The 24769-nt window shown below is 35.2% G+C and overlaps 4 protein-coding genes across 4 annotated transcripts; 1 reads left to right on the top strand and 3 right to left on the bottom strand.

The window, feature by feature from the left end:
* The first annotated feature begins 2796 nt into the window (after positions 1-2796).
* Positions 2797-5780, top strand: LOC7463572 (tubulin alpha-3 chain). The gene is made up of 5 exons (XM_002303962.4): positions 2797-3047; positions 3640-3854; positions 3934-4133; positions 4472-4980; positions 5239-5780. The coding sequence occupies exons 1-5, from the start codon at positions 2935-2937 to the stop codon at positions 5552-5554; spliced, it is 1353 nt and encodes a 450-aa protein (XP_002303998.1). The 5' UTR covers positions 2797-2934; the 3' UTR covers positions 5555-5780.
* A 3801-nt stretch (positions 5781-9581) lies between these two features.
* Positions 9582-11019, bottom strand: LOC7461361 (ethylene-responsive transcription factor ERN1). The gene has a single exon (XM_024597343.2). The coding sequence runs from the start codon at positions 10616-10618 to the stop codon at positions 9785-9787; it is 834 nt and encodes a 277-aa protein (XP_024453111.1). The 5' UTR covers positions 10619-11019; the 3' UTR covers positions 9582-9784.
* A 486-nt stretch (positions 11020-11505) lies between these two features.
* Positions 11506-20000, bottom strand: LOC7463573 (uncharacterized). Its single transcript, XM_002304821.4, has 20 exons — positions 18599-20000; positions 17827-18030; positions 17248-17352; positions 17071-17136; positions 16827-16991; positions 16503-16577; positions 16251-16405; positions 15883-16018; positions 15719-15788; positions 15507-15634; positions 15346-15402; positions 14810-14995; positions 14630-14722; positions 13879-13964; positions 13719-13785; positions 13574-13640; positions 13324-13460; positions 12924-13015; positions 12740-12806; positions 11506-12138 (listed from the first exon to the last, which is right to left on the bottom strand). Exons 1-20 carry the CDS (start codon positions 19823-19825, stop codon positions 11977-11979), a joined length of 3345 nt encoding a protein of 1114 aa, XP_002304857.1. The 5' UTR covers positions 19826-20000; the 3' UTR covers positions 11506-11976.
* A 1958-nt stretch (positions 20001-21958) lies between these two features.
* Positions 21959-23096, bottom strand: LOC127905145 (uncharacterized). The gene is made up of 3 exons (XM_052451809.1): positions 22941-23096; positions 22515-22646; positions 21959-22400 (listed from the first exon to the last, which is right to left on the bottom strand). The coding sequence occupies exons 1-3, from the start codon at positions 23016-23018 to the stop codon at positions 22188-22190; spliced, it is 423 nt and encodes a 140-aa protein (XP_052307769.1). The 5' UTR covers positions 23019-23096; the 3' UTR covers positions 21959-22187.
* Positions 23097-24769: the final 1673 nt, after the last annotated feature.

Below are 24769 nucleotides of genomic sequence, written 5' to 3'. Positions count from 1 at the left end.
AGATATTCACTTAATACTAACAAAATAAAAATTGTCCAAGACTCACATGTCACCATGCATAAAAAAAAAAAATTAAATATTTTAAAATACCTCATTAATAAATTTACCCAAGACCCCATTCACCTTAAATCAAGTCTGCATCGTATATATATCAAATTGATGGTAACTAATTGCATGCAAAAGCTTAATGAAAAGGCAATACATCTAGGGTGGTCTGCCATCACTTGACAGCGAAAAAGGAAAGAAGCTCTCGTTTATTAATTTTACTACCAGAGAGATATGTAGAGGAGGGGACAAATAAAATGAACTGTCCATGTTCTGTCATTTTCCTCGTCTACTACAAACTTGGACACACAGGGTTGTTGTAATGCCAGCAAATTCTTGGGACTTAGATGCCCTGTCGCTCTTCCATTTCTGATTGTGATCAATTCCCATCTGCAGATTTAAACAACTGCAGATTTAAACATATAGTATACTCTTTGTTCTTGGGATTTTGTCGTTCCTGATATGAATGGGAGGGGAGAAGAACAACCTTTTCTCTTTACACTCATCAGATTCATTGAAAGAGATGTAGGCAGAAGGGTGTTTTTCCTTGTAATTTAGCCGGCATGTTGTTTTGCTACTTGTAACTATATGTGTTACATCTTTAATAAAAGCAGCTCTGTTGGTCCAACCCCCAGCAAGAAACCAAATCTAGCTCTTGATTTCGAAGCTTCATCTCCAGATTTGCAGGTGACCATGATCATGATCATGGCTGCTGCATTAACCTTGTGAGATAATGTGGTTGCTGTTATCATCAGCTGATGATGTATCCCTTTAATTTCTCACTTATTCTATCACCTAATTACTCGTAAAGGAATCAAGATTAGGGGTATGGTAGTTTGGATAATTAACATACATCACAGACTTACATTGTTCTTACTGAAACTTTCTATTGAAATATTAATTACAAAAAAACTAATAACCAAGAGTATAAGATTTTGAGGTTAGGCTGGTTAATAAATTGATTTATTATATTTTATATTCAAATTTAAAAGTTAAAAGGGATTAGAAATACAAGATTTCATTAGTATCCTGATATGAACGATATATTTGGTATTGTTTGATTATTGTCTTAATATTACGAAGATTGTGAATATAAAAAATATATAATTTTATATACTTTTTATTTTGAGAGTATAAAAATTCACTTAAAAGTTATTATAAAAACAAATTTATTTTATATTTTTATATTTTATATTTATCATATGATACTAACAAAATACAAAAATCAATTATGAAAAATCTATTTTTATCGTAAAAAAAAAAGTCGGAAAATACCGGAAACATTAAAACCGAAAAACAAAATTATAAGATTCAAAAAATGCAATTAGAAATCTAGCAACTTTCTTTCGATTGTGAGATGTTGGATACCACACAACAACTCTTGTAGTAGAAGATTCAAAGATTAAAATACAAGATAAATCATTGTGGAGTAAGATACAGAAGAGGAAAACCATAAAAAAACCTAAAAGCAAACAGAAGCAACAAACAAGATCATATGAACAGCAAGTGAAACAAAAGCTCATGATCTCTTGAAATGAACACCGCACCCACCTCCCAAACGGTCCTCCATTTTTCTCCCATGCCCAATATTACCCTAAGAAACTTCCCTTATCTCCCATTTTTGTCCCTTAATCCCAACAAAATTCTAGGTCAGATGGGCCGTCATGGGTAGGCCGGCAAGGTCGGAGTGGGTCCCGAGTAAGGCTGGCGCCAAATGGCATGGCCCCCTTTTTTTCTTTCTTTAATCGGATTTCAAATATTTTATCAAATTTCATTTGTTTCTACTTCAAGTCATCTTGCCCGATTCAAAAATAAAATAACAAAAAAGGAAAGTGGAAGAAATATATTTTGGTACTATGAATTAAAAGTATTTTCACTTTCATCCCATTTAAATTCTCCGACATTAACTTTAGCTTCTAAAAAAGTCTACTTCAGTCCCTAACCATTAAATAATAGTTAATGGAAACCAGAGGAATATCCATTATTTCCTTATATTCCTTTCATTTTTTCAAGTTTTCTTTCTAAATTTCTTTTTATGTATCAGAATATCTTATTTTGACCTGAAAAAATAATATTGATTCTTATGATGGATTTTTAGTAAAGATATAATTTTTTTAATTTTAGTGATTATTTAAAAATAGTGTTTTTAACACATTGTCATGTTTATTAAAACTAAATCATTAAATTCAAGTTGAATTATCATGATTTAACACATAATAAAAATAAAAACAATTTAACTTTTATCATTTGACATCTCTCGTCTAATCTTAAATCTTGTAATCAAAATCAATTATTATTCATGTTTTCATAAAAATATAATCAGATTCAAATAGGACAAATAAATGTTATAAATACAGAAGAACATAAATATATTTGGTTAGGAAAACAAAAATATAAAATAAATTTATATATAAGATATTTTTATTATTTCAAAACATGATGAACAGATTGTTTCAATAGTTTTTTTGTTTTATAACAATGTATGATGAAGAATAAAATATTTTTAAATTTATAATGATTAAAAGTATAATTTAAATAATTTTAAAGTAAATTTTTATTATTTTGAAATATAAAAAAAGACCATCTTAATCATTTATGCGAACAGTAATTAAACGACATCTAATGGACTAATTAAAATTTTAAACAATTAAAAACGGAATGAAATGTTTCGGAATCTATAGGGATCGAAGTATAGTTTACCCAAAAAAGCAACTCTGCATAGAGATACTAACCTAATAAAAATCTTTTTTCATCATTTGCAGCCTGCCTTTCATTTTTTTCGATCTATAACAGCAACGTCGAAGAAACAAAGAGAAAGAGAGAGCGTTTTTGTGTGTCTGAACAGAGAGAAAGAAAGAAAATTTGAGTGTTTAGAGTGAAGGAAAGAAGATGAGAGAAATAATTAGCATACACATAGGGCAAGCAGGGATTCAAGTAGGCAATGCTTGTTGGGAGCTTTACTGTCTTGAACATGGCATCCAGCCAGATGGAGTGATGCCTAGGTGTCTTTATTTTTCTGGGTTTTCAATTTTGTTCATCAAGTTTTAAGCTTTTTAGTGTTTGATGATCAACCAGCCAAGTGGTTCTTTCTTTCTTTCTTTACTGTTCTATACTGTTTCTGTTTTCTTTTACCTTTTACTGTTTTTGTATGTTTATGTTGATAGGATTATTGGTATTTTGTTTTTATATATGTTTGCTTTTTGTACTCATGTATTGAAGCATGAGTTTTGATGGGATCAAGATCGTTTTGCTCTTAAACTCTTGTATAATTTTAAGTGTTGAAATCACCAAATCAAACATCTTCTTCTTCTTCTTCTTTTTTAAGAATAATTACATGTTTGGTCTTCATTGATTTTGATTTTACGTTATTCGAACATATCAACTGTAGAAAAACCATAATTTTTTTTCCAAGATCAGTAATGATTTGGCATTTCAAGAGAGATTCACTGAAAGCTAGTGTATTTTGTTAAATCGGTGAATCTTTTGACATTCAAAGTTGTAGTTATGATATTGTGTGTTTTTTTGCCCTGTTTGTTTTTTGGATTGGATTCATGGTGCGGTTGCTGACCTAAAAAAGGTGATGCCTTTTTGCAGTGACGCTTCAGTGGGTGTTGCACACGATGCATTCAATACTTTCTTCAGTGAGACTGGTTCTGGAAAACATGTGCCTAGAGCTATTTTCCTTGACTTGGAACCAACTGTTATTGATGAAGTTAGGACTGGAACTTATCGGCAACTTTTCCACCCTGAACAACTTATTTCTGGAAAAGAAGATGCTGCGAATAATTTTGCTAGAGGACACTATACAGGTAAAGGAAATTGTTGCTAGTTAACTATTTTGCCTTTTAAATTGTTGCTGGATTAAACTGATGTAGTTGTGGTTTGTAGTTGGGAAGGAAATTGTGGATCTCTGCCTTGATCGAGTGAGGAAGTTGGCTGATAACTGCACTGGCTTACAAGGGTTTTTAGTGTTTAGTGCTGTTGGCGGTGGAACAGGTTCTGGTTTGGGGTCTTTGCTGTTAGAACGCTTGTCTGTTGATTACGGAAAGAAGTCAAAGCTTGGATTCACCATTTATCCTTCTCCTCAGGTACGTACTTGTAAATAATGTAAACCCTGGCTTCCTTGCTCCCGGACACTATGAGGCAATGCTGAAGGAAGAATGATTCTAATAATGGCTGCTTGTTCATATTTCAAGGGCATCATATAATTTATGGCCAAAATAACTTAAATATCATGGGTGTTATCCCATAGTGCGTGCAACACCCTTTTGCTATTTCTCACGTCGAGGACTTTTTTGTGGTCAATTAATATGTTGCCTTCATTGTAAGTGTGCAAGTGTTAGAACAATTACAAATTTGAATTCAGGTAGGCAAAACAAGTTGCTCTTAGGGAACTCAGTTTTGACGGGTTTCTCTTTGGTTGCAGGTTTCAACGGCAGTCGTGGAGCCTTACAACAGTGTACTCTCTACTCATGCCCTTCTTGAGCACACAGACGTGACAGTGCTTTTGGATAATGAAGCTATATATGACATTTGCCGAAGATCCTTGGATATTGAAAGACCCACATACACAAATTTGAACCGATTGATATCTCAAATCATATCATCCTTGACAACTTCGTTGAGGTTTGATGGAGCCATAAACGTAGACATTACAGAGTTCCAGACCAACCTTGTTCCTTATCCCCGTATCCATTTCATGCTTTCTTCATATGCCCCTGTCATATCAGCCGAAAAGGCATACCATGAGCAGTTGTCAGTTCCAGAGATCACTAATGCTGTCTTTGAGCCTGCAAGCATGATGGCTAAGTGTGATCCTAGGCATGGGAAATACATGGCCTGCTGTTTGATGTACCGAGGAGATGTTGTTCCAAAGGATGTCAATGCTGCTGTGGCCACTATCAAAACCAAAAGGACTGTTCAGTTTGTTGACTGGTAAGAAAAAACAAACAGCTGAAAACTAAGGAAAGGTCATGTTTAAAATACGTGAGCATCACTAGTTCATCTCATTTTTGGGAAACTGTTTCTATAATTGAAAACAATTCTTGACATTATTTTCACTGATAATCTCGAATTTTCCACTTCTCAGTTTTTGTTTTCTTGATGCTTTGATAGTTTGAAACATTAAACTGGCATTCTCCCATTGGTCGACTTATCACTAATCTGAAATGTGGTTTTACTTGTAATCCACAGGTGTCCAACTGGCTTCAAATGTGGTATTAACTATCAGCCACCTACTGTAGTACCTGGGGGTGATCTCGCCAAGGTTCAGCGTGCTGTTTGCATGATCAGCAACAACACAGCTGTGGCTGAGGTGTTCTCTCGCATTGACCACAAATTTGATCTCATGTACTCCAAGAGGGCATTTGTTCACTGGTATGTTGGTGAAGGCATGGAAGAGGGGGAATTCTCAGAAGCTCGTGAAGATTTGGCTGCCCTTGAGAAGGATTACGAGGAAGTTGGTGCTGAAGGTGTAGATGATGAAGAAGACAATGAAGATTACGAATAAGTAATTACCAACCAGCAATCGAGAAGGACCGTGAGGGTCTGGCCACCAACCCTCCCCTTCTTGCTTCGCAGCTGTTATGTTTGTGATTTGTGGCACTGCTATCCTTCAGTAAAACAGTTAAAAATATTTCTTATTTAATGTGTTTTTATGGTTTCGAGTTCGACATTTTTTTGGTTGTTGAAAGAGTTCGACATTTCAGAATGAAGGTATTCGTCATTTCTGCGTTTGCCTTCTCTTATTTCTGCGTGCTCTTTTCTTTTCATGCTGCCTCGTGTCGAGCAGATTGGCATTCGATAAAATCCTAGGTACTTTCCTAGCGTCCGTGCCTGCTGCTGCACCCCTTTTGAAAGCGAAGGGCATGAATGTTCCAGCCATCTGTGCTCGCCGAATGCGCTGCTCCGCTCCCTTTTGCTTGTCGAGTGAATAAATTTGCTTATTGGGCTTAGAAAAACTCTTATTTGAGACATGATATCTTAGGAATGGTTGCCTCCAAAATGTAGCCTTTTACAAGTATTTTTTAATTCATAACCGCTGAAACATTTTTCTTGGTGACAATTTACACGGAATATGTTTTTCAAGCTACTGAGATAGTGATACACTATATTAACTCACTCAGAACAATTAATGTGGGAATCAGATAGTGAAAAAATAATGTAACTCAACAAAACAAAATAAAAAAATCCAATTACAACGAAACAAAGTGAAAAAAAATATTTAGAAGAAAAAAACAAAACTTGTGAACCTATACTGGTGATTACTGGTGATTAGTGCAAAACTTTAGAGTGGGATAAATTTTTCAACCTTAAAAGAAAATAAGTTAAGACAATGCTAGGATTTTCAAATAACTAAAAGAAATTTGAGACCATCTCGATTAGTCGATTGAATTTAATAAATTTGATATATATATATATATATATATATATATATATATATATATAACCCCAATTCAATAACATTAAAAAACAAATAAACCTGGGAACATTCTCTAAATCAAACTTAATCTTTAAAAATCGCAACCCATGAAGTCCCAAACTTGGACTAAAGTAAGTGGTTGTTTGGTATTGTGTTTGCGGGTGAGGTTCACCCACAACCACAATTTTTCTTGTTTGGTAATGTTTCTACCACAATTTTACACTGGTGGATCCCACCATTAACTGTGGCACAACCACAGGTTACAAGAAGCAGCTCGTTGGTGCTTCTTGGGATGAAAAAACCCATGAACATGCTCCACTGTTCACGTGTGGCTTTTCTGCAATGAACAGTGGAGCCATTGTTCCCGCCGGACCATTCCGGTTCAACGCTAAAAATGCATTGAACCAGGTCCAACCCAACAAAATAAAAAAATATTTTTTATTTTTAATTGTGTTTTATTCAGAAAATTAGTGTTAAACATTATTCAATGACTACATAAATTAGACGGAGATCGCTTGATGACGCCGCATTTACAAAAATTGATCGCAATCTCAATTTTGTTCCTGATTATATTTTACTTGATGTTGTTGTGCTCTTAAGAAATTTGTGAAAACTGTAGTCATTGTCGGATGTATTTCATACATGATGGAATTGTAGATAGTTTAATGGAACAATAAAAAATGTTTTATATAAAATATTATTTATTTCATGATATAATAGCAATAGTTAAATCTACAATATTTAAAAACCATCAATATTAATATATATTTTTTAAAATTATTTTATAACCTCAATTTCAAAAGCATTTTTAACCAAACACATTAAACTACTTTTTGTTCAACCTCAATTTCAACTACAGTTTGAACCAAACATCTATTTTTTCAAACCAACCTCAACTAAAAGTACTTTTTATAAGAAGCTCAATCCCCAACCACTTTAATTTTGAATGATATAATTAGAAAAAAAAATAGCAATAAAAGAAAGCAGGACCAAACATGAAAGTAAAAAAGAATGAGGAAGAAATTGCAAGAAACAAATAAAATCTATAATTCATCCGACACAAAAAAAAAATTCAAAAGTTGGGGCCAAATTTGAGAGATGAAAATCTTCAAGACAAATTAAAAAATATATATTCTAATTCTAAGTGATTTTTTCAAATAAAACAAGGTCTAGACCTGAAAGGAAAAGAAGTTTAAAAGCTGCTGTGATATTCTCCACAGGCAGTGTGAAAATCAAGGCATATGAGAGAAAAATAAAGCGAAAAAAGAATAAATCGATGTTAAACTGGACATCATCATCATATATGCGCTGCCCCAAAAAGGAAAAGAATGTTGGGACGCATCAAATGACACGACAGAATAATTTTTTACACCATCGTAGTCATCCACATGCGTCACCCAAAGTCGATAGAGTGGCTGACACGCACGCGTTAACAACTTTTTGTTTTTTTGTGTCAAAAGACAATCAGCCAAAGACCAAATAGATATTGTTAACAAACCATTATTAAATGATGATTTTGTACCTGCAAAAATGCTTTGAGAATTGTTATTTTGATGGTGATAAAGTCATTGCACTGTTCTAAAAAAAAATTAAAAAATCAAGAATGCCCTGGCGATAGTTAAATTAAATTTTGCTTTTAAAGGTAATAAAGTAAATCCACTATAAAAAAAGTTTATGTAGGCCATTTCAAATGGTTTTTTCATCAAGGGTAAAAATATAATTTTATTATTATAATCCACAGTAAATCACATGTAATATACAATACTTTTTCCATGAAAAATAGATTTTGTGTAAGAATTTTTAATTTAATTAAAAATAATGGGATTGATAGGATTTGAATTAATGATCTATTGTTCATGTTCCGATTACATTATTTGATAAAATTTTAAAAATGATTTTTATTAACATATACTATCACTTTAGTCCTTAAAAAGTTTTAGATTTTTTTTTAAAATTTTATTTTTTTTAGTTTTAACATTGAATTTATTAGGTATTGGATTTTATAACTTGTTTTTTATTAGTTTTCTATAGAGTTACAATGGTAATGGATTTTTTGGGTTAGCCGTATTAACTCGGGTTATTTTACTTCATTATTCAACATTGAGTTGATTGGAATTGATTTTCATAATTATTTTTTGATTTTTTTCTATGGGTTATCACAGTCTCATGAACTAGGTCATAAGTTTTGCGAGTTAGGTAGGATGACTTGATTTTTTTGTCCTTCCAATCTCCTTATCCGAGTTTAATATGTTAATCCAAGTCATTTTTTTTTTCGTTTTTTCTATCAAATTGTTTTTTATTTTTATCCTTCAATATTGTGTTGATTAAAAATTAGGCTTCATAATTTATTTTAGTTTGTATTTTATGAGGTTATCTCGGTCTCATGATCCGGGTCGTGAGTTTGCTCTATTGACTCTGGTGGTTTATTTGTGTTTTTTTTTCAATTCATCCTTCAATATTGAATCGATTGAAAATTAAACTTCATAATTTATTTTGATTTGCTTTATATGAGGTTAACCCAGGTTGACTTGACTATTTTTTTTAGTTGAATTTTATTTTTAATTTCATCCTTCAACATTGAGTTAACTGAGAATTGAGTTTAATAAAAAAAATTATTTGTTTTTTATAGGGTTGTCAAGGTCTTATCACTTAGATAGTGGATTTAGCAGATTAACCTGAGTTGATCTGAGTTAATCTAATATATTATCGTTTCAATATTAAAAAAAAAATATTATCTTGGTTTTTTAAGTCAAACTATATTTTTATTGGTTATTCAAGTTATTTTTGAATCTACGAAATCAATCAGGTAATATCAAGTCAATATGTATATAGTTTAATTTTTTATTATATTAAAAAGCACATTAACAAAACCAAAATATATTTTTATATATAAAAAAAATATGATTCAACCCTCAATATAGCATGAGTAATTACTATCTAAAATCCAATATTGCCAATATCTTGGATTATATGAATGAATGACATGATCTCTCGTATCCATTAAAATTAAGTTATAATAATTTGCCATAAATTGCACTAGATTTTATTAAGGAGATATTCTAGAAACATTGAATAAGTGCTCGTCAAATATATTTTGGGAGAATTTGGAAGAAGATGGCATAAAACATGGGTAAGAAGTGTGAAACATTACTTGTATGAATAACTGTGTTCATGCCTTGTAACATCATTAAAAGCAAAATCTCAAGGAATTCATTCATCTATGAATGAATAAAATTCATATAGTATATGATATCAAAACACAGCTGCTGTCTATATCTTTCTAGAATCTTGCATCAAATTTCAAAAAAATCGAGAGAACTAACTAGGACAGAACAATTGACAGAGTGTAGGGAGATCCCAGAGAGCCTCACTTGAATCATTAGAATTCTCAAAGTACTCATTCACTCCATTCATGTCATATAACGATGCTGAGATCTGCCTTTCCACCTTCATGCGTTCGAATACGGCTAATTCTACGCAGGATGATGCATCAGACAACAAACCAACATCCCTTGGGAGCTCCATTCTTTCTTGAATATATGGAATGTGAGGATCAAACCCAGATGGGAATGAGCACGAGGGATGGAACTGAGAAGTGACCGGTTCAAGCCCTCCAAAGCAGCCACTCAAGTCTGGTCTATAAGCATTGTCAAACATTTGGTTTTCTTGTTTGATGCCATTGAAATAACTAGCATGGCTAGCAATAGATGATGGAAAACCATCAACGCTACTATTGAAAGCACTCGTGGTACTAACTATGGTGCTGGCTCTAATAGTAGATTTCGCGGGGGGAGTTGTGGAAGAGTTTTGTTTCAAACTCCTTTTGCGATTGAGAAGGTTTCTAATTTTCGTAGAAATAGGAGAGTTGGAAGAAACATGAGTGTTGAAGTTGGTTCGAGTATTCGAGCCACGAAGAAGACAGGCAGCTTCATCATAAGCTCGAGCAGCTTCCTCAGCTGTCTCAAAGGTCCCAAGCCACATTCTGATCTTCTGAGTAGTGTCTTTGATCTCTGCAACCCATTTCCCTGAAGGCCTTTGTCTAACTCCAACGAACTTGTTTTTGGAGTTGTTGCTTAAGCATCTCTCCTTGAATTTGCTTGGTTTGCTAGGTGAGACCCCTTCAGGCTGCTTTTGGAACTGATGATATTCCATTCAGCAAATGTTTTGAAGAGGAGAGAGAGAGAGAGGGTGATTTATATAGGGATAGCAAGTGGTTTCCCAGTTGTTTAATCTTAGTGGGGGTCTCGTCTTTCTTTCTTGTCAGCATTTTCCCTTGAATTTGTTCTGTTTTAAGCATGGCTGATTTATCAAGGTTGAAGCCAAGACTTGGCCATTTTTAACTCCAAGTATCTCTTCCAGGGACATGCAAGCCATCAAGACCTGGAAAACAACAAGTCAAAGCGATTTTTCTAATTGTTTCAAGGTTGAAGTTGGAGTCCCTCTCCTTCAGCTGGTCAACCTAAAGACGAAGCAAGAATCGTGCAAGGCACGAAGGCAAGACACTTGGAGCCCTAGTCTTCAAAGAAGAGCATGATTGGGCCCTTCCAGAGAGAGAGAGAGAGACCCCATCTTGGTGGGAATCTGAGTTTCCACACCAAACGAAGACACAACTCCGAGGAATCTTTACTCGCATTATCAAACAAAGACACAACTCTGAGGAATCTTTACTCGCATTATCAAACAAAGACACAACTCTGAGGAATCTTCTTCTACTACGGAAATACAACAGCTTCCTATGGAAGTTGATTTTGCTTAACCTCGCAAGTCAGAACATCTAAATTCATCAATAAGCCATCGAATTAGACGAGAAAGTGTTATTAAACCAGCATGTTAATTCAGAACTCAACCCAGCTAGAGGGTTTTTGTTTTTTTTTTTTTTAAAAAAAGGGGAAATATAAAGATTGAAAACAAACTATATCCTCGTTCGCTAATATAATAAAATCCAAACTTAAAATCCGTTCATAGCAATCCTCCTGCAGATGGTAGATTGCCAGGTTAACAGGGATCAATAGCATAATCGATTTATTTATATCAGCTACTTATCGGAATCAAAATTGCAATTATAATGAAAGAATAACCAATTCAAGATTTCAGTGCATACATGATCACAATCAAGATGTTTTTTTTGTATTGAACCCAAAAATAGCAACACAATGGGGACAAAACTGCGACAAGAATTGCTTCACTGACAACCCTCAAACCTTAAACCACCACCAAAAAATAAAAAAAGAACAAAAAGGGACAGACGATACCTACACTTCCTTTTTCTTTCCCCCCCGCCACTCAATCTGGAGTATAAATAACACTTATAAATGAATATACACATTCTACAAAAACGGATTCATTTTCAATGGCAACGACTCTCACACTCATTCAAACCGACACCAGGTTGTTGTAGAACGCCTTGCAATGGGAAACATCTCATCCAAAGAATGGGTTATAAATATATTTTAACAACAAACTGGAGATTGCATCTTCACCATAGCCAGTTGGGTTCGCCAGCCAAGATATTATGATGAGAGGATGGATTGCAATGCCATCTGTTGTTGTGGATGCAACACCGACAAGGTCGAGGCCCAGGTAGCTGGTGGTAAGGTTTGTTGTAGTTGTCTCAGAAGATTAACCATTCGGCTTAGAGTTTGTTCGGTTGCTAGATCCTTACCACATAGAACCTATAGGAACAGAAACATTCCCTCAATGAGAAAAACAAATTGCAAACATAACCCACATCTAACATGCAAGAACATTTGATAATTTCCAGCATTGCTCTTATCTATTGACTATACAAATTCCTTTTAAGATCACAGGGAAATTATAAACCAAACCTCACGTACTTATTGAGAGTTGGCATGTTAGGTGAAGGGACTTGACATAAATAAAGTATGAGTCAGATGGGAAAATTGATTGCTAATTACCGTATAGTAAAATTAATGACAATATAGGAAGCCCAGAGTTGAGACAGGGTAAATATCTTTGTGCATAAATTAATCCGAGTCCACAAAATGTTGCATTAAGGATAGCAGTTCCCGAGTCAAGCTGGAAGCAAAATTTGGGGGACATTCTTGCATAAATAAATGTATTTGATTTAGCAGGTTATTGTTTCACTTCATTTCAATACTTGTCAAATGGCTACAAGCTTGACTATTGGATCAGATCGACAAAGCATCATGAAATCTAGACTTTTTGAGGAATAGCAATGAGATCAAAACAAAAATTTAAAAATTTATTCAAGTTCTACAATAGCAAGGTAGATGCATAAAATCAGAAACTAACCTCAGCAAATACTGAAACAATCTTAGGAAGATACTGATTGTTGGGTCCCAAAAGTTCTCTATCTGACCTGTAGATGGATGATAAGGAGTTCATTATTAATGGTTGGCAATTGGTAAAAGCACACTAAAGTATGGATAAACCAAAACCAAAAATTGAGGGGGAGAGAGAGAATGACAGTCATTACCTCTCCACCATTGAACAAAGTTGTTCATGAACAGCTTTTGCTTCAATCAAGTCTCCTGTTATTGGCAGACAGTTTAACCATGCAGGAACAACCTGCCAAACAAGACACGTGTCAATCAAGAAGAATGCTGGAAAAAACACCAAACTCAAAAGCAAATCACATAATGGAAAACCTCTACATTGATTTTTAATGATCCAATAAAACAAGCCCTTTGTCTACAAAACACAGCCATAAGGGTTTCAGTGAGCTTTGTTGCAAAAAATCAATTCATAGGTAGGACTGTCCTTCACTTTCTATTAGAAACAGACAGCATTCTCAGCAGCTCATCACATACAGATGATGGATGGGGATATGCCTAGGCAATGCAATATGCTTAATGACAAGACAGATGATTGAATACCTGAGCTGAATCTATACTGTCACGATGAAACTGGCAAATTTTCCCTAAAGCTGAAACAGCATTATCATATGCCATGACATTGTCTGGTTGCTTAGCATTAGGATGCCGTATTACAACATTAAGTCTTGATAAAGCCTCTGGAGAAAACAACTGGCAAATATCACTTTCATGAAATACAAAAGAAAATCAACGCATTTACTTCTGCTAGAGTAAAAAAAATTGACTCCTTAAGGATACAGACAAAATTTACCTCCAACTAGATGTTTAAACACAGAACCACCAACTTCTGCACAAACACCAAGCCCGTATACGGCTGCCTGAAAACAACCACACAATATGGATGAGAATATAGCCAATCTAAAGCAAACAACTACCAGATCATAGTTAGTGCAGACCTGCCGAACATCCGGGTTGTCATCATTGCAAGCCTCCAGTAAGAAAGGAAGATATGTATCATAATATCTGTCCATTCACATTGTAACAGTTGCATCAAACAAAAAATTCTAGATAATGATAACCAGTCCGTAGGAGCGTGCGTGTGTTCTAGAAGCTTACTTAAGAGCCGCCTCGCGACATTGCTCCGCAACATCATCAAAAATGCAAATTGCAATCCTTCTCTCTTCAGCAGTCTTATCCTTGCCCTACATTCACTAAACATATCAGCCTAATAACTCAAGAATTAAAATAGCAGAACTATTCACAGCATTGTTGTTAGTCAGTTGCTTAAGGTATAAATTTTTGTTCATACAGCTGCACACCAAGAGAAAGCAATCATCTTTAGAATTTATGCCTTCGTGAAATAGAAATTTCAATCTGTCATAAGCACAGGTTTTAACAAGATCATGTCACCTTTCATCATGCAGAGCGGGTGGTGTTAATTATTACTGATTGATTATAGAAACATAAACATTCAGCGTTTTGCACTTTGAAATACAACCAAGTTTCAAGCCAAATTATTAGAGCTTTTTTCAACCCCATTATCATCCACTAAACAGCTACAGTAAGAAAGGGAATAATCTTCACCATTCCAATTCTCATATTGAACACAGAAACATGATATGCATAACATTTAGCCTTTCTATGTTTTCTAAACTATAGCTGATGGAAGGAACTACAAAGAGATCTCACATACCAAAATTTTGGGCAACTTATATAAAGTAATACAAACAAAGAACCAAAAGAGATAAAGTATCAGGAGCTACTGGCACACAATCACCTTCTCATAGAAAAAAGATCTTAGAGGAAATATAGTAGCAAATATAAGATTCCCAAAGGCAAGGGAAGCTGATCATGGCAGAAGACTTACCCACATGGGAGTAAGATAGGATGATAGCTCATCAAAGAAAGGCAAGAAAGAAGCTTTGAATGTTTTAATCAGAGTTCCCAAGATTTCACCAACCTGGAAATAAAATGTTATCCAACTAAGGAAAATAAAATTTAGGGATTATAGAGGAAAATCAGTTGACTTATACTGATATATACTGACTTGGTCGAAAACTTCCTCCTCTTGCTCATTTTCCTCCTTGATCAACTCTCCCTCCTCTGCATCAAAGTCTTCAGCTTTGGCTCTCTCTGCTCTCTCTCTCTTGCGACTTGAGCTGGCAGTGATGACCAGTTTTATCTCATCCACAACAGATCGCACTTGACCTTCATCAACAAGCACTCCAGATATCTGGAAGAAGAAACAGAAGATTGAAAAATACATTCAGCAATGAACCTATTTTAACATACATGGATTGCAGGGGATTTCAAATGGATTGCAGCAGAGAAATGGACACCGCAAGATTAAAAAAAAACGCATTTCCTAATTTCCCCTTCACAAGTATCAAATGATTTTATATGACAGATTTCTTCGCAAACCACAAAACCATTGATCACTCTGTTAAGATGCCACAACTATGCAGAAGAATTCTGATTTTTATCCAGAATTTGATTCAGGATGACTGGATGAGTTACAAACCATGACCCAGTGAAAAAGCAAAGAAAGTGACATTACTAAAGTCAATAATGACTACAACAAACCTGCAAGCATTCATTTAAGGCATCCAACATGCTTGCACAGATCTCAGTATCGGGTTCCTGCAATCAATTTTAAGAGTCAAGAATCTCATCGCTTTAAATAGAGATAATTATAAATGTACAGTTCTACAGACACTAGACAAATGAAAAGAAACACAGGTGACCTTGTGCAGTGCTTCAACCAGGGCTGGAATAATATAGTCAGACAGCTGCTTTACATAAGACTCATTGCGACCCTGAGCAAGCCCTTTCTCGATAGCTAATTTTGCAGAACGCAGAAGTTCTGGCATGGCTGGCGAAGAAATTCAAAGATTCCAGTGAGTATTACCGACACCAGGAACCAAAGGAAAAGAAATGTGCATCATCAATTCAATACCTGAAACAGCTGCTTTCCTAACCTCTTCATGAAAATAAAATTTAAGAAGAGGTACCAAGGTTGGGGCAACCTGCATGTAGAACATCATTATATTAGTGTCATGGCACTTGAAAGTTGTAATAAGTAAATAATAGAACAATTGATAATATATTGCACCAACAAACCTGATCAATCCATGGAAAGAATCCTTCCTTCAGCTCATCAGCGTAGCAACATAACATGTTACAAGCAGTAGCTTTTTCCTCCAGAACACTAGTCTTGATCCCAATTCTTTTGTCACCAAGGGTGATAGTCTCCATGCTATAACAGAAACAAATTTTTAGCAAGATGTGAACACGACTGCATGTGTGTTTGGGTGTCTAAATGCATGTGATCACAAGAGAAAGCACAGAAGCTACATTCATAAGAATTTGGCAATTGCTGTGCTCGAAATGCATCTTTCACTATTGATCTAAGCAATTGGGAAAAGTACCACCAAGAAATTCATATATAACACTTTCAATGAGATCAAGTTCAAGGAAAATTTTTACACCTTTCATCATCAGAATCATCAATGTCATTATCTGAATCCGCAGATGTAATGGTTACATCAGGCTTGAGTTGAGCAGACTGAAGCAAAGGTGGCATGACAACACTCATGTAAGGAAGAAAATCTTGTCCTAAACACTTGCAAAGTCTGGCCCATGCCTAAAACAGTATAGAGTAAAGATCGTGAGACAACAAAGTTCAAAAGAAGATGAAATTTAAGATATTTTCAACACAATTTTTAGCAATCGAAGCATACTTGTAGCATGTAACTTGTTGTTGGATCATCTGACTCCATCTGAGATACTTGCAATGACAGAAGTACATCCATAACCTGGCAAAAACATAAATATAGAAAGGCATGCCAAAATATAAGAACCAGACCCGGATATGGGTGGATACTTTAGTATACTGTGGTAACAAAACAGGTGATAAAAGAAACCAAGAGCAAACCATTGACACATTCTCCCCTATCCCATGGTCGACTGTAAGGGTACTCCATGAAAGACAATGGGATTCATCCAAGGAAACACTTCCAGGTTCCCAAGAAAAGGAAGAGTTGTATGTATGTAAAGAAACCTACCTGCTTGGCATCATCCCTAAACTTCTCTTTCCCCACTGCCATCCCAACTAGACTGATGCACTCCATGGATTTGGCACGAAGCATGCGGTTAGCTTTGTCATTTGCATTCACCAAGATAGTCTTCAAGTAAGGCATGACTGCATCATAGTATTTTTGGAAGTGCTCCTATAAAACCAGAGACTATTAGACCGAATCTTCCATTGCGTGAATGAAACTAAGAATCCAAGCGGATATAATACATTACCTGAGAGGAATCAGCAACTGATGCCAAAGCAGTCAACGCTCCCTCTTGCACCATTTGTTTTCCATTCTGCAGCACATACATGGAATATAAAGACATACAAGAAATTTGTGTTTTTGCAAAAAAGTGAATTCGCATAAATATTTTGAAATTTTATTTTCTATTCTTCCATGAATATACCTGTAGAAGAACAAGCAATTTGCTCACTACTCCATCTAGGTACGGTGTTAAAATTTCTGGAGTACAATTCTCACTGAAGTTAAGCACAGCCGAAGCAGCATGTGCCTGTCAGAAAAGAATACGATGACTAATCAGTAACTGTAAAGAACAACGGCATAATCTTTGACTGTGTTCTTCCATATAAAATTAAATGTTAATGGATCCAAAGGAACCCCCTCCCCCACCCAACAAAAAGCAAAAATAAAAAATATGGAGTGCATACTGAAGTGCATGCATGAAAAACATGAAGCTGTGCATGCACACAATACACAGAACTGAACTATATATACATATAACTGTATAACTGCTGGGAAAGTGACATGAGCTTAACTTGACCATAAGTTCACCATTAAAAGCTATTTGTAAGTATATTTCATAATTACTGTTGCTCAAGCTGAAAGGACCTTGCAACAAGAGCTATTGTAACAAAGAATGGACTTTAATGAAATCATCTGAAGCATATCTATTCTAGTCAAGATCCTGCATACGAAATTTAGAATTAATAACTTGAAAAGACACAAAGCAATGACCATAGCTAACCTGAACACGAGGATTCTGAAAATCATCCATGGCAGCTGCTAATGCAGGCAAAACTCTCTGATGGTATTGATTTTGCAAATCTGGACCCAAATCCGTGGACAACTGCCCAATTGCATTAATAGCTGCCCATCTCACACGGGGATGGGGGTCATAAAATGAATTTAGGACCATTGTAACTACTTGTTCCAGGTTTTTTAGCATTACCTACATCAACAAAACACAAAACATAATAACACCAAGAGACCCAATTCTTTCTACGAAAAAGGAACTACATATGTTTATAGTACAAACTAAAAACCCAATATAATTCCACTTCAAATTTTCCCATATCAAATAATCAGAGCATTAAGTGCTGTTAACTGAGTGGTTCTTACCAACATCCAATGCACAAAACACAAGGAAAACAAATGCATACAAATAATAGTACTGAATTGCATAATAAAACTTAAATAACTGGCCATTGGCAATACGACTATACATTACTGGAAAAAAAAAACTGGATAACATTGGCAAATGCAATTAATTCCTTCAAATTCAACACAACAAAACCAAATGTACACATTCAATGGTTAACATTTAAAAAAAAAAAACCTTATAGTGATGTACTATATAGCTACAAATAACTCAAATAGAAAGAAACAAAATCATTCTTGTATCTTGGAACATCCTTCAAATTCAAATGCGTATATATAAGGTAAAAATCAAACAGCATAACATTGAGACATTAATCACAAGTCACAGACAAGAGAATATAGTCATCAATTCTATGTACCTTAGAGCACCCTTCAGCAATCTGAGCCAATGCAATAAGAGCAGCATGATGTTTCTGCCACTCAGGAGCAGCCAAATACGCAGGCAATTGTTCCGAAGCAACAGGAACAATAGTATTCCCACCCAAAGAAATGGCCAACCTATCCAAACACTCTTGCCCCACGCTATAATTACTTGTTTCCCCCGCATCTTCATCCTCATTCTCCGCACTATGCCATGCCGGATCATCCTCAATATCCAACAACATCCTCATCAGTATCCCGAACAATCTACTGATAAACTGCGGTAACTTCCTCATCATCCCTGGTGCCCTCTCCCTAGCTTCCGCCAATGTAATCACAAACTCAATAGCCAAATGCCTAGTTCCTTCCTCCAAACTCTCCGCCTCCGCAATTTGCAACATTGAACCCACGACATCCACCAACTGCCTCCTCAAAAACCTGGGCTCCGTCCCCGCCAACTCAATCAACAACTCCAACGCCTCCTGAGCAGTCGCCTCATTCCCATTATTTAAAGCCTCCGTTAAAGTCCTTATCATCGACGGCAACAAATCCTGAAATCGATCTCTATCGGACGAATTATCCAAACACTGAATAAAATTAATCACAGCATTCAAGGCCGCAATTTTGACATCGAAATTCGTGCTCGACCCCAAACACTGCAGAAAAACCCCGTGCAACTCCTTGATAAAGGGAATCAAACTCTCTCCGATATACTGAGACAGCTGTGCGAAGATCAAAAACGCAGATTCCTGCAACTTGAAGGAATCTGACGTCACACACTGAAACATAAACGGCAAAAGCTCAGGCCAGCCATTATCGGGCAAAATCCCGGAAGCAAGCTCAGAAACGGTGTCGCACAACTTCTTGGTGTTCGATTTAACAGACTCTTGCTGTAGACAGGCGAGGAGGATCGATTTGAGAGAGGACTGGGTTTGCGGAGAGAGGCGCGGCCAGAGGTACGAGTCATCGCGAGTGAGGAGTTTACGGAGGAGGACAGCGGACATAGCACGGGCGTCGAGGTGAGGAGAGAACTGAAGGAGGTGAGCGAGTTTTAGACAGAGCGAGTTTGGATCGTGTTGTTTGGCGAGGTTGAAGATGAGCTCCGCTTGAGATCGAGTTTCGTTGGATGATGACATGAGCGAAGAGATTAGGGTTTCGAATTGCGAAGGATCGCCCCCAAGGACTGCCGCGAGTTGCGCTTGCTGGAGTTGAGTTGACTCGTCCATGGTGGCCGAAGATTAGATTTTGTTGCTGCGGCTGCGGAGCTGGTTGTGGCGGCTAGGCTTTTTGGGGTTTAGGGATTGTAGAGGGAGGGAGGGAGGGACAGGGAGAGTGTTTTTTGTGTGTGTGGGTGTGTGTGTTCTCTCTACGGGTATATGTGGGGAGATAGAGAGGGTGGGAGGAAAGGAGGGGGAAAGGGAGAGGGGATAATAAGAAAGGGAGGGGAGGGGACTAGGGCAAAGTAGGAGAGAGAAAGAATGGTGGGAAGGGGATTAGCTGGAATTTGGGTTAAATGATTAATGGGCTGCCCCATTTTATTTTATTTTATTTTTGTGAGATTGTGTTTTTTTTATTATTTCATTTTTAAGTTAGATTTTGGAGGGAAAGATGAAGATGATTTTAACCACTAGCCACTAGGGTATTTCTACTAAATTTCATTAAATTATATTAAATCAAATTAAATTACTTCTTGACGAGCTTGGTCATTTGGATGATTTGCTTTTAAAAAATAAAACTTTGATATTTGTTGGTTTTAAGTATTATTAAAAAAGATTTCACAATTAATTTAATTTTTAATTCAAGAATATTTTATAGGAGATTCTAAAGCATTTCAGGAATAACAATATTTAATTAAGAATGATAAAAGAATAAGAAGGGTAGTGAGAACAAAAACCATAGCTGGATTAATAATAATAATAATAGTAGTAGCAGTATATCCACTTAATAATTTAAAACACTCAACTCTCAATTATATAAGAGTATAAGAAGAGGAAGAATACATACATGGTATGTATAGCGTATAGCAGCAGTATTATAGTGAGGAGATCTAGTCTGAATTATTTGCGGGTCCTTGTCTTTAGGGCGTTGGTGTGTACTGTAAGAGAATACAATACAATATTAGAGAGGAGAGGGGATTAGATTAAAAAAGAGGTTAGCTCATCCACTGAGGAGTGGCCGTGTGTGTGCTAGTCCAGGGAGGTGGGTGACCCCGCCATGGATTTCATATCCATCACGCACGTTTTAGTTTTATTCTCTCGTTGCTTTAGCGTTCACAGGTCGATATATGTGCTTACTAATATTATAACGCGCTGTGTCGTGAGCAGGTCACAAAATAATAATAATAATAATAATCAAGTAATTCTTTTTAATATTGTTAGGCCCAACAAGTTAATTTTGAGATCACTCATCTAATTCCTTAATTAGATCAAATTTTAAATAAATTACGTGAAAGTTGTCTTGATATAGTAAATTTGGTGTGTACAAAACGGTTCTAATAATTTATAAAAACATGGTTTTAATGTGATAAAAAATTTTAATATAAAAATGATGGTGTGTATATATATTAGATGGACCAGCTTAATCCAACTAACTAATTTAATATATCCAACTAATTTTAGATCCAAGAAGAATTCAAATAACAGTTAAAACCATGACTGGATTTTAAAAAAATTATTTTAAGATAATATATTTTATTTAATATTAAAACGATTTACATACTGGATTAATTAACATTAAATAGCTTCCCTTTCGATGAAAAAAGTAATGCAAACAATGAAAGTGAAGTGGTGGATTGGAAATTCAACGAGCACGCGACTGCCTCCCTCTCCTCCTCTCTGAAAACGTAATATATAAATTGTGAACGAGTAAGAACCAAAACACAAGTGAGGGCTTGTCCGGAGAAGATAAATATAAATACGTTAATTATATATTAAGAACCAAAACATTAGATGTGTTGTTGATCAGAAGTTTGGCCAATAGTAACAACGGAGTAGTACTAACTACTTAGTATTTACTATTTACCATGCATCTTGTGTTTTTGTCGATAACGTCTGTCGACTTCCCGCTTCTTTTGCTCCTGCAGTTCCGTTTTCTTTGACTTTTGCATCTCGTCAATGTCGACTCCGTTAGAGCAGTCAGGTAGGAGAGTAGAAGGAGCACACGACGAGTAATAATTAATGCAGCTGTATCAAAATCTGCACAGTAATTGATGATAGACCGGGTTTTTTTTCTAACCTCCTGGGGTGAGATCAGGAGAGGCAAGGGTTAGAGGTTACACACAAATACAGGTTCTCCTTCCTATTTATACAAAAAGACGCGCAGTGCTTAAATATTCCCATCAGAAATCAATCGAGCTCAGAATAAAATATATTCAAAAGTTCTTAACCCCACACACCCACAGCTCCAGCACAGTATATATATATATACTGCTTACGGTTACAGCGAAAGGCACGTTGAGCATCTACGTACGTACATGCCCTCCTTACCAGCAAATTTATATCAACAAGATTTATTATTGTAGCACAGCCCAGTTGTGAATTATTTTCCACCTACAACTTATAAGAAATCCCATTTGAAAGGGCCTTGTGGTCATGTTTCAAGCTTTTTCAGGCACCCTGCATGCGACGAGAGCCTCTCGTAGTGTTCTATAGTTCTTTTCATGTCTTCATTTTCTTTTAGAACCTTAATCATGTTTGAGATGTAACTGGCGTCGGTATCTTTCAATAGACACTTGGTCACTTCATTTTCAACCCTCAGGTATTTGATTTCTTGCTGCAGCTCATCATATGTGGTCTGATCTGGCTGCCAGAAAGAAAAACACAGAGAAAGAATTGAAGAATTAATTTTATGGGCTCGGTTCCTTCTCTATACTGAAATCCATTTGAACAACAGTTGATAAAAATAAAAAAAAATTACCCTTGGTTCAATCGAATTCAGCTGCTTTGTAAGTTGGATGATTTCTTGCTCGAGTTTTTGGACAGTGGACTTTAAATTTTCATTTTCAATCATGGTCATGGCCAGTTTGATCTTGGTTTCTACCACTGCTTTCTGCATGATTAATAAAGAAAACAGAGTAGATTGTTAGGCTCAAAGTCTGCCTCGCTTACAGAGTCTCCATGTCTGATCTCTAACTAGGTATTTACAGCAGCTGATTTGTTCCAAGGAAAATAAAAAAAAGGGACTAACCTCAAATTAGTCCCCGAGGACTTAATTGAAAATATTATGAATCTTTGAGGAGTTAATTGTGAAACATTTTAAGGTCTCAATTGAAAACCTCCATTGGCAGTGGAGTTGATTAGAAGTTTTGTCAATAGTAACAATGGAGTAGTCCTTGGTATTTACCTTCTTCTTCTGTCGATAACGTCTGTCAATTTCCCGCTTCTTTTGCTTCTGCATTCCCGTTTTCTCTGGCTTTTGCATTTCGTCAATGCCAACTCCGTTGGAGCGGTCAGGCAGGAAGTAGCACACGACGGAGAGTGGAGGGGCAGGGAGGAGCAGCTTCTAATTAGCTAACATCTGCACACCCCTTAGCACGGCCACACACACACACACACACACATATATATATATATAATGATTTTATTTTATCTATTTATTCCATGGAATCACCGCCCATTGCTATATGCCCTCCTCCACCTACCTGTCGCCCGATTCCAAGAAGGGGATACTCAATTTGTCCTCATGCATATTAAAAATTGTCCTCATGGATAATATCTTTTCTTGAGCCTTGTCCTTGTGGATGTTAAGTCTGGATAAAAAGAAGAAGAAGAATAAGATAATTTATAAGAATCTGGCTTACATTGTTCTAACGAAAGAAGTTGATAATTTTTAAAGGTTAAGCAATTAAATATAAAAATTGAGTCTTTCGTTAGAACAATCTAAAAATTATCAACTTCAAACATAGGAGAAAAAACTAAAAATTGAGGTGGGCAACAGTATGAAAATTCTGGAAAAACAGTACAAAAAACTCTTCTCACAACCTCCTTTCTATAGTGAATTTTAAAACTAAAACTAATAAGAATTAATTTTAATTATATCATAATAAATTTTTTTCATAATCAACTTTAATTACATGCCATAATACCAGAATTAATCCTAACAATCTTGATTTTAAAGAGCAGCAAAAACTATCCAGGTTTAACAAAAACCAGTTTTAAAAAAATAAAACTAATGAAGTTGATCAGATTTAATCTATGAGTTAGAAAAAATAATTATTTATTGACTAGACCTAATCCCATAATTAAGTTGAGAATAAATAATTTTTTGTAACTCAAAAAATTATTTTACTTTAAACCCAAGGCCAAGCTCGAAGTCCAGGCTCGGGGCTAGAGTCAAGCCTGATATTATGTGCGTGCGAGTTTTAGCCCAAAACCCACTCTGCTAAGCTCTCTTTCCTTTAAATATTTGAGTATATTTTAAATCTAATTTTAACTTTTTGTATTTCTACTATACAAATAACAAGCAAAACTTATTTTTTTTCCAAGTGAGATGTGAGATGTGAGATGTAAATTTTTAAAGGGTTTTAAGATTTTTCAAAACATTTTAATCGGGAGTTATTTAAAATTAATTTTTCGTTAACTTATAATTTATTTGAATCATATTAATATTTTATATTAAAACATTCATGTTGAAGATTAAATTTCAACCAAATCTCAACTCTAAGAGTAAACTCCACTTTTAATTTGGTCTTTTATATATATATATATTAACTAAGTTTTAAATAAATTGTGAACAATTTTATATCACTAATATCCGGAGGCTAGTGGCTATGGATGAGTACGTACGTAGTTACCATATGGTAGTTTTAGAAAAACTACATCTTATATATGTTTATTTCGTTCCCTTAATTATCATTGAGATTTAGATGATACGTCATGTGTTTATAATGGCTCTTATTGAAACGTAATTAATTTGCCAGATGAATTATGGATTAGATTTCAAATTTCAACCTTTAAGGCAGCATCAAATTTAGGTTTTGAATTTTAAATTAAGTTTCCCAATTATAATTTAGTTATTACAAGCAAGTATCAATTGAGTTGAAGACTCTTTTGTGCTGCTTTAATTGTGGCAAATACAATCTAAATATTAATGTTCAACGGCAACTAGTTAATTCATCATTGATCATGTCTATCTTTCAATTCCAAATTAATGTCTTGAGTTTTCTGCGATTA

The sequence above is a fragment of the Populus trichocarpa genome, chromosome 3 (genome assembly GCF_000002775.5).
Source record: "Populus trichocarpa isolate Nisqually-1 chromosome 3, P.trichocarpa_v4.1, whole genome shotgun sequence".
Taxonomy (NCBI): Eukaryota; Viridiplantae; Streptophyta; class Magnoliopsida; order Malpighiales; family Salicaceae; genus Populus; species Populus trichocarpa.
The sequence above is the reverse complement of the archived record's forward strand: the minus strand, read 5'-3'. Positions and strand labels throughout refer to the sequence as shown.

What these genes read in the sequence shown, in the direction of transcription:
- LOC7463572 (XM_002303962.4), top strand. Translation starts at nt 2,935, where the DNA reads ATGAGAGAAATAATTAGCATACACATAGGGCAAGCAGGGATTCAAGTA. An exon ending in TGCTAGAGGACACTATACAG is followed by an intron (nt 3,855 to 3,933) that starts GTAAAGGAAATT and finishes TGTGGTTTGTAG; the next exon opens with TTGGGAAGGAAATTGTGGAT. An exon ending in ACTGTTCAGTTTGTTGACTG is followed by an intron (nt 4,981 to 5,238) that starts GTAAGAAAAAAC and finishes TGTAATCCACAG; the next exon opens with GTGTCCAACTGGCTTCAAAT.
- LOC7461361 (XM_024597343.2), bottom strand. Translation starts at nt 10,618, where the DNA reads ATGGAATATCATCAGTTCCAAAAGCAGCCTGAAGGGGTCTCACCTAGC.
- LOC7463573 (XM_002304821.4), bottom strand. Translation starts at nt 19,825, where the DNA reads ATGGACGAGTCAACTCAACTCCAGCAAGCGCAACTCGCGGCAGTCCTT. An exon ending in TGGTTGAAGCACTGCACAAG is followed by an intron (nt 15,403 to 15,506) that starts GTCACCTGTGTT and finishes AATTGATTGCAG; the next exon opens with GAACCCGATACTGAGATCTG. An exon ending in TTGTTTCAGTATTTGCTGAG is followed by an intron (nt 12,139 to 12,739) that starts GTTAGTTTCTGA and finishes CTGTTCCTATAG; the next exon opens with GTTCTATGTGGTAAGGATCT.
- LOC127905145 (XM_052451809.1), bottom strand. Translation starts at nt 23,018, where the DNA reads ATGCAAAAGCCAGAGAAAACGGGAATGCAGAAGCAAAAGAAGCGGGAA. An exon ending in GTTATCGACAGAAGAAGAAG is followed by an intron (nt 22,647 to 22,940) that starts GTAAATACCAAG and finishes TTAATCATGCAG; the next exon opens with AAAGCAGTGGTAGAAACCAA. An exon ending in TGAATTCGATTGAACCAAGG is followed by an intron (nt 22,401 to 22,514) that starts GTAATTTTTTTT and finishes TCTTTCTGGCAG; the next exon opens with CCAGATCAGACCACATATGA.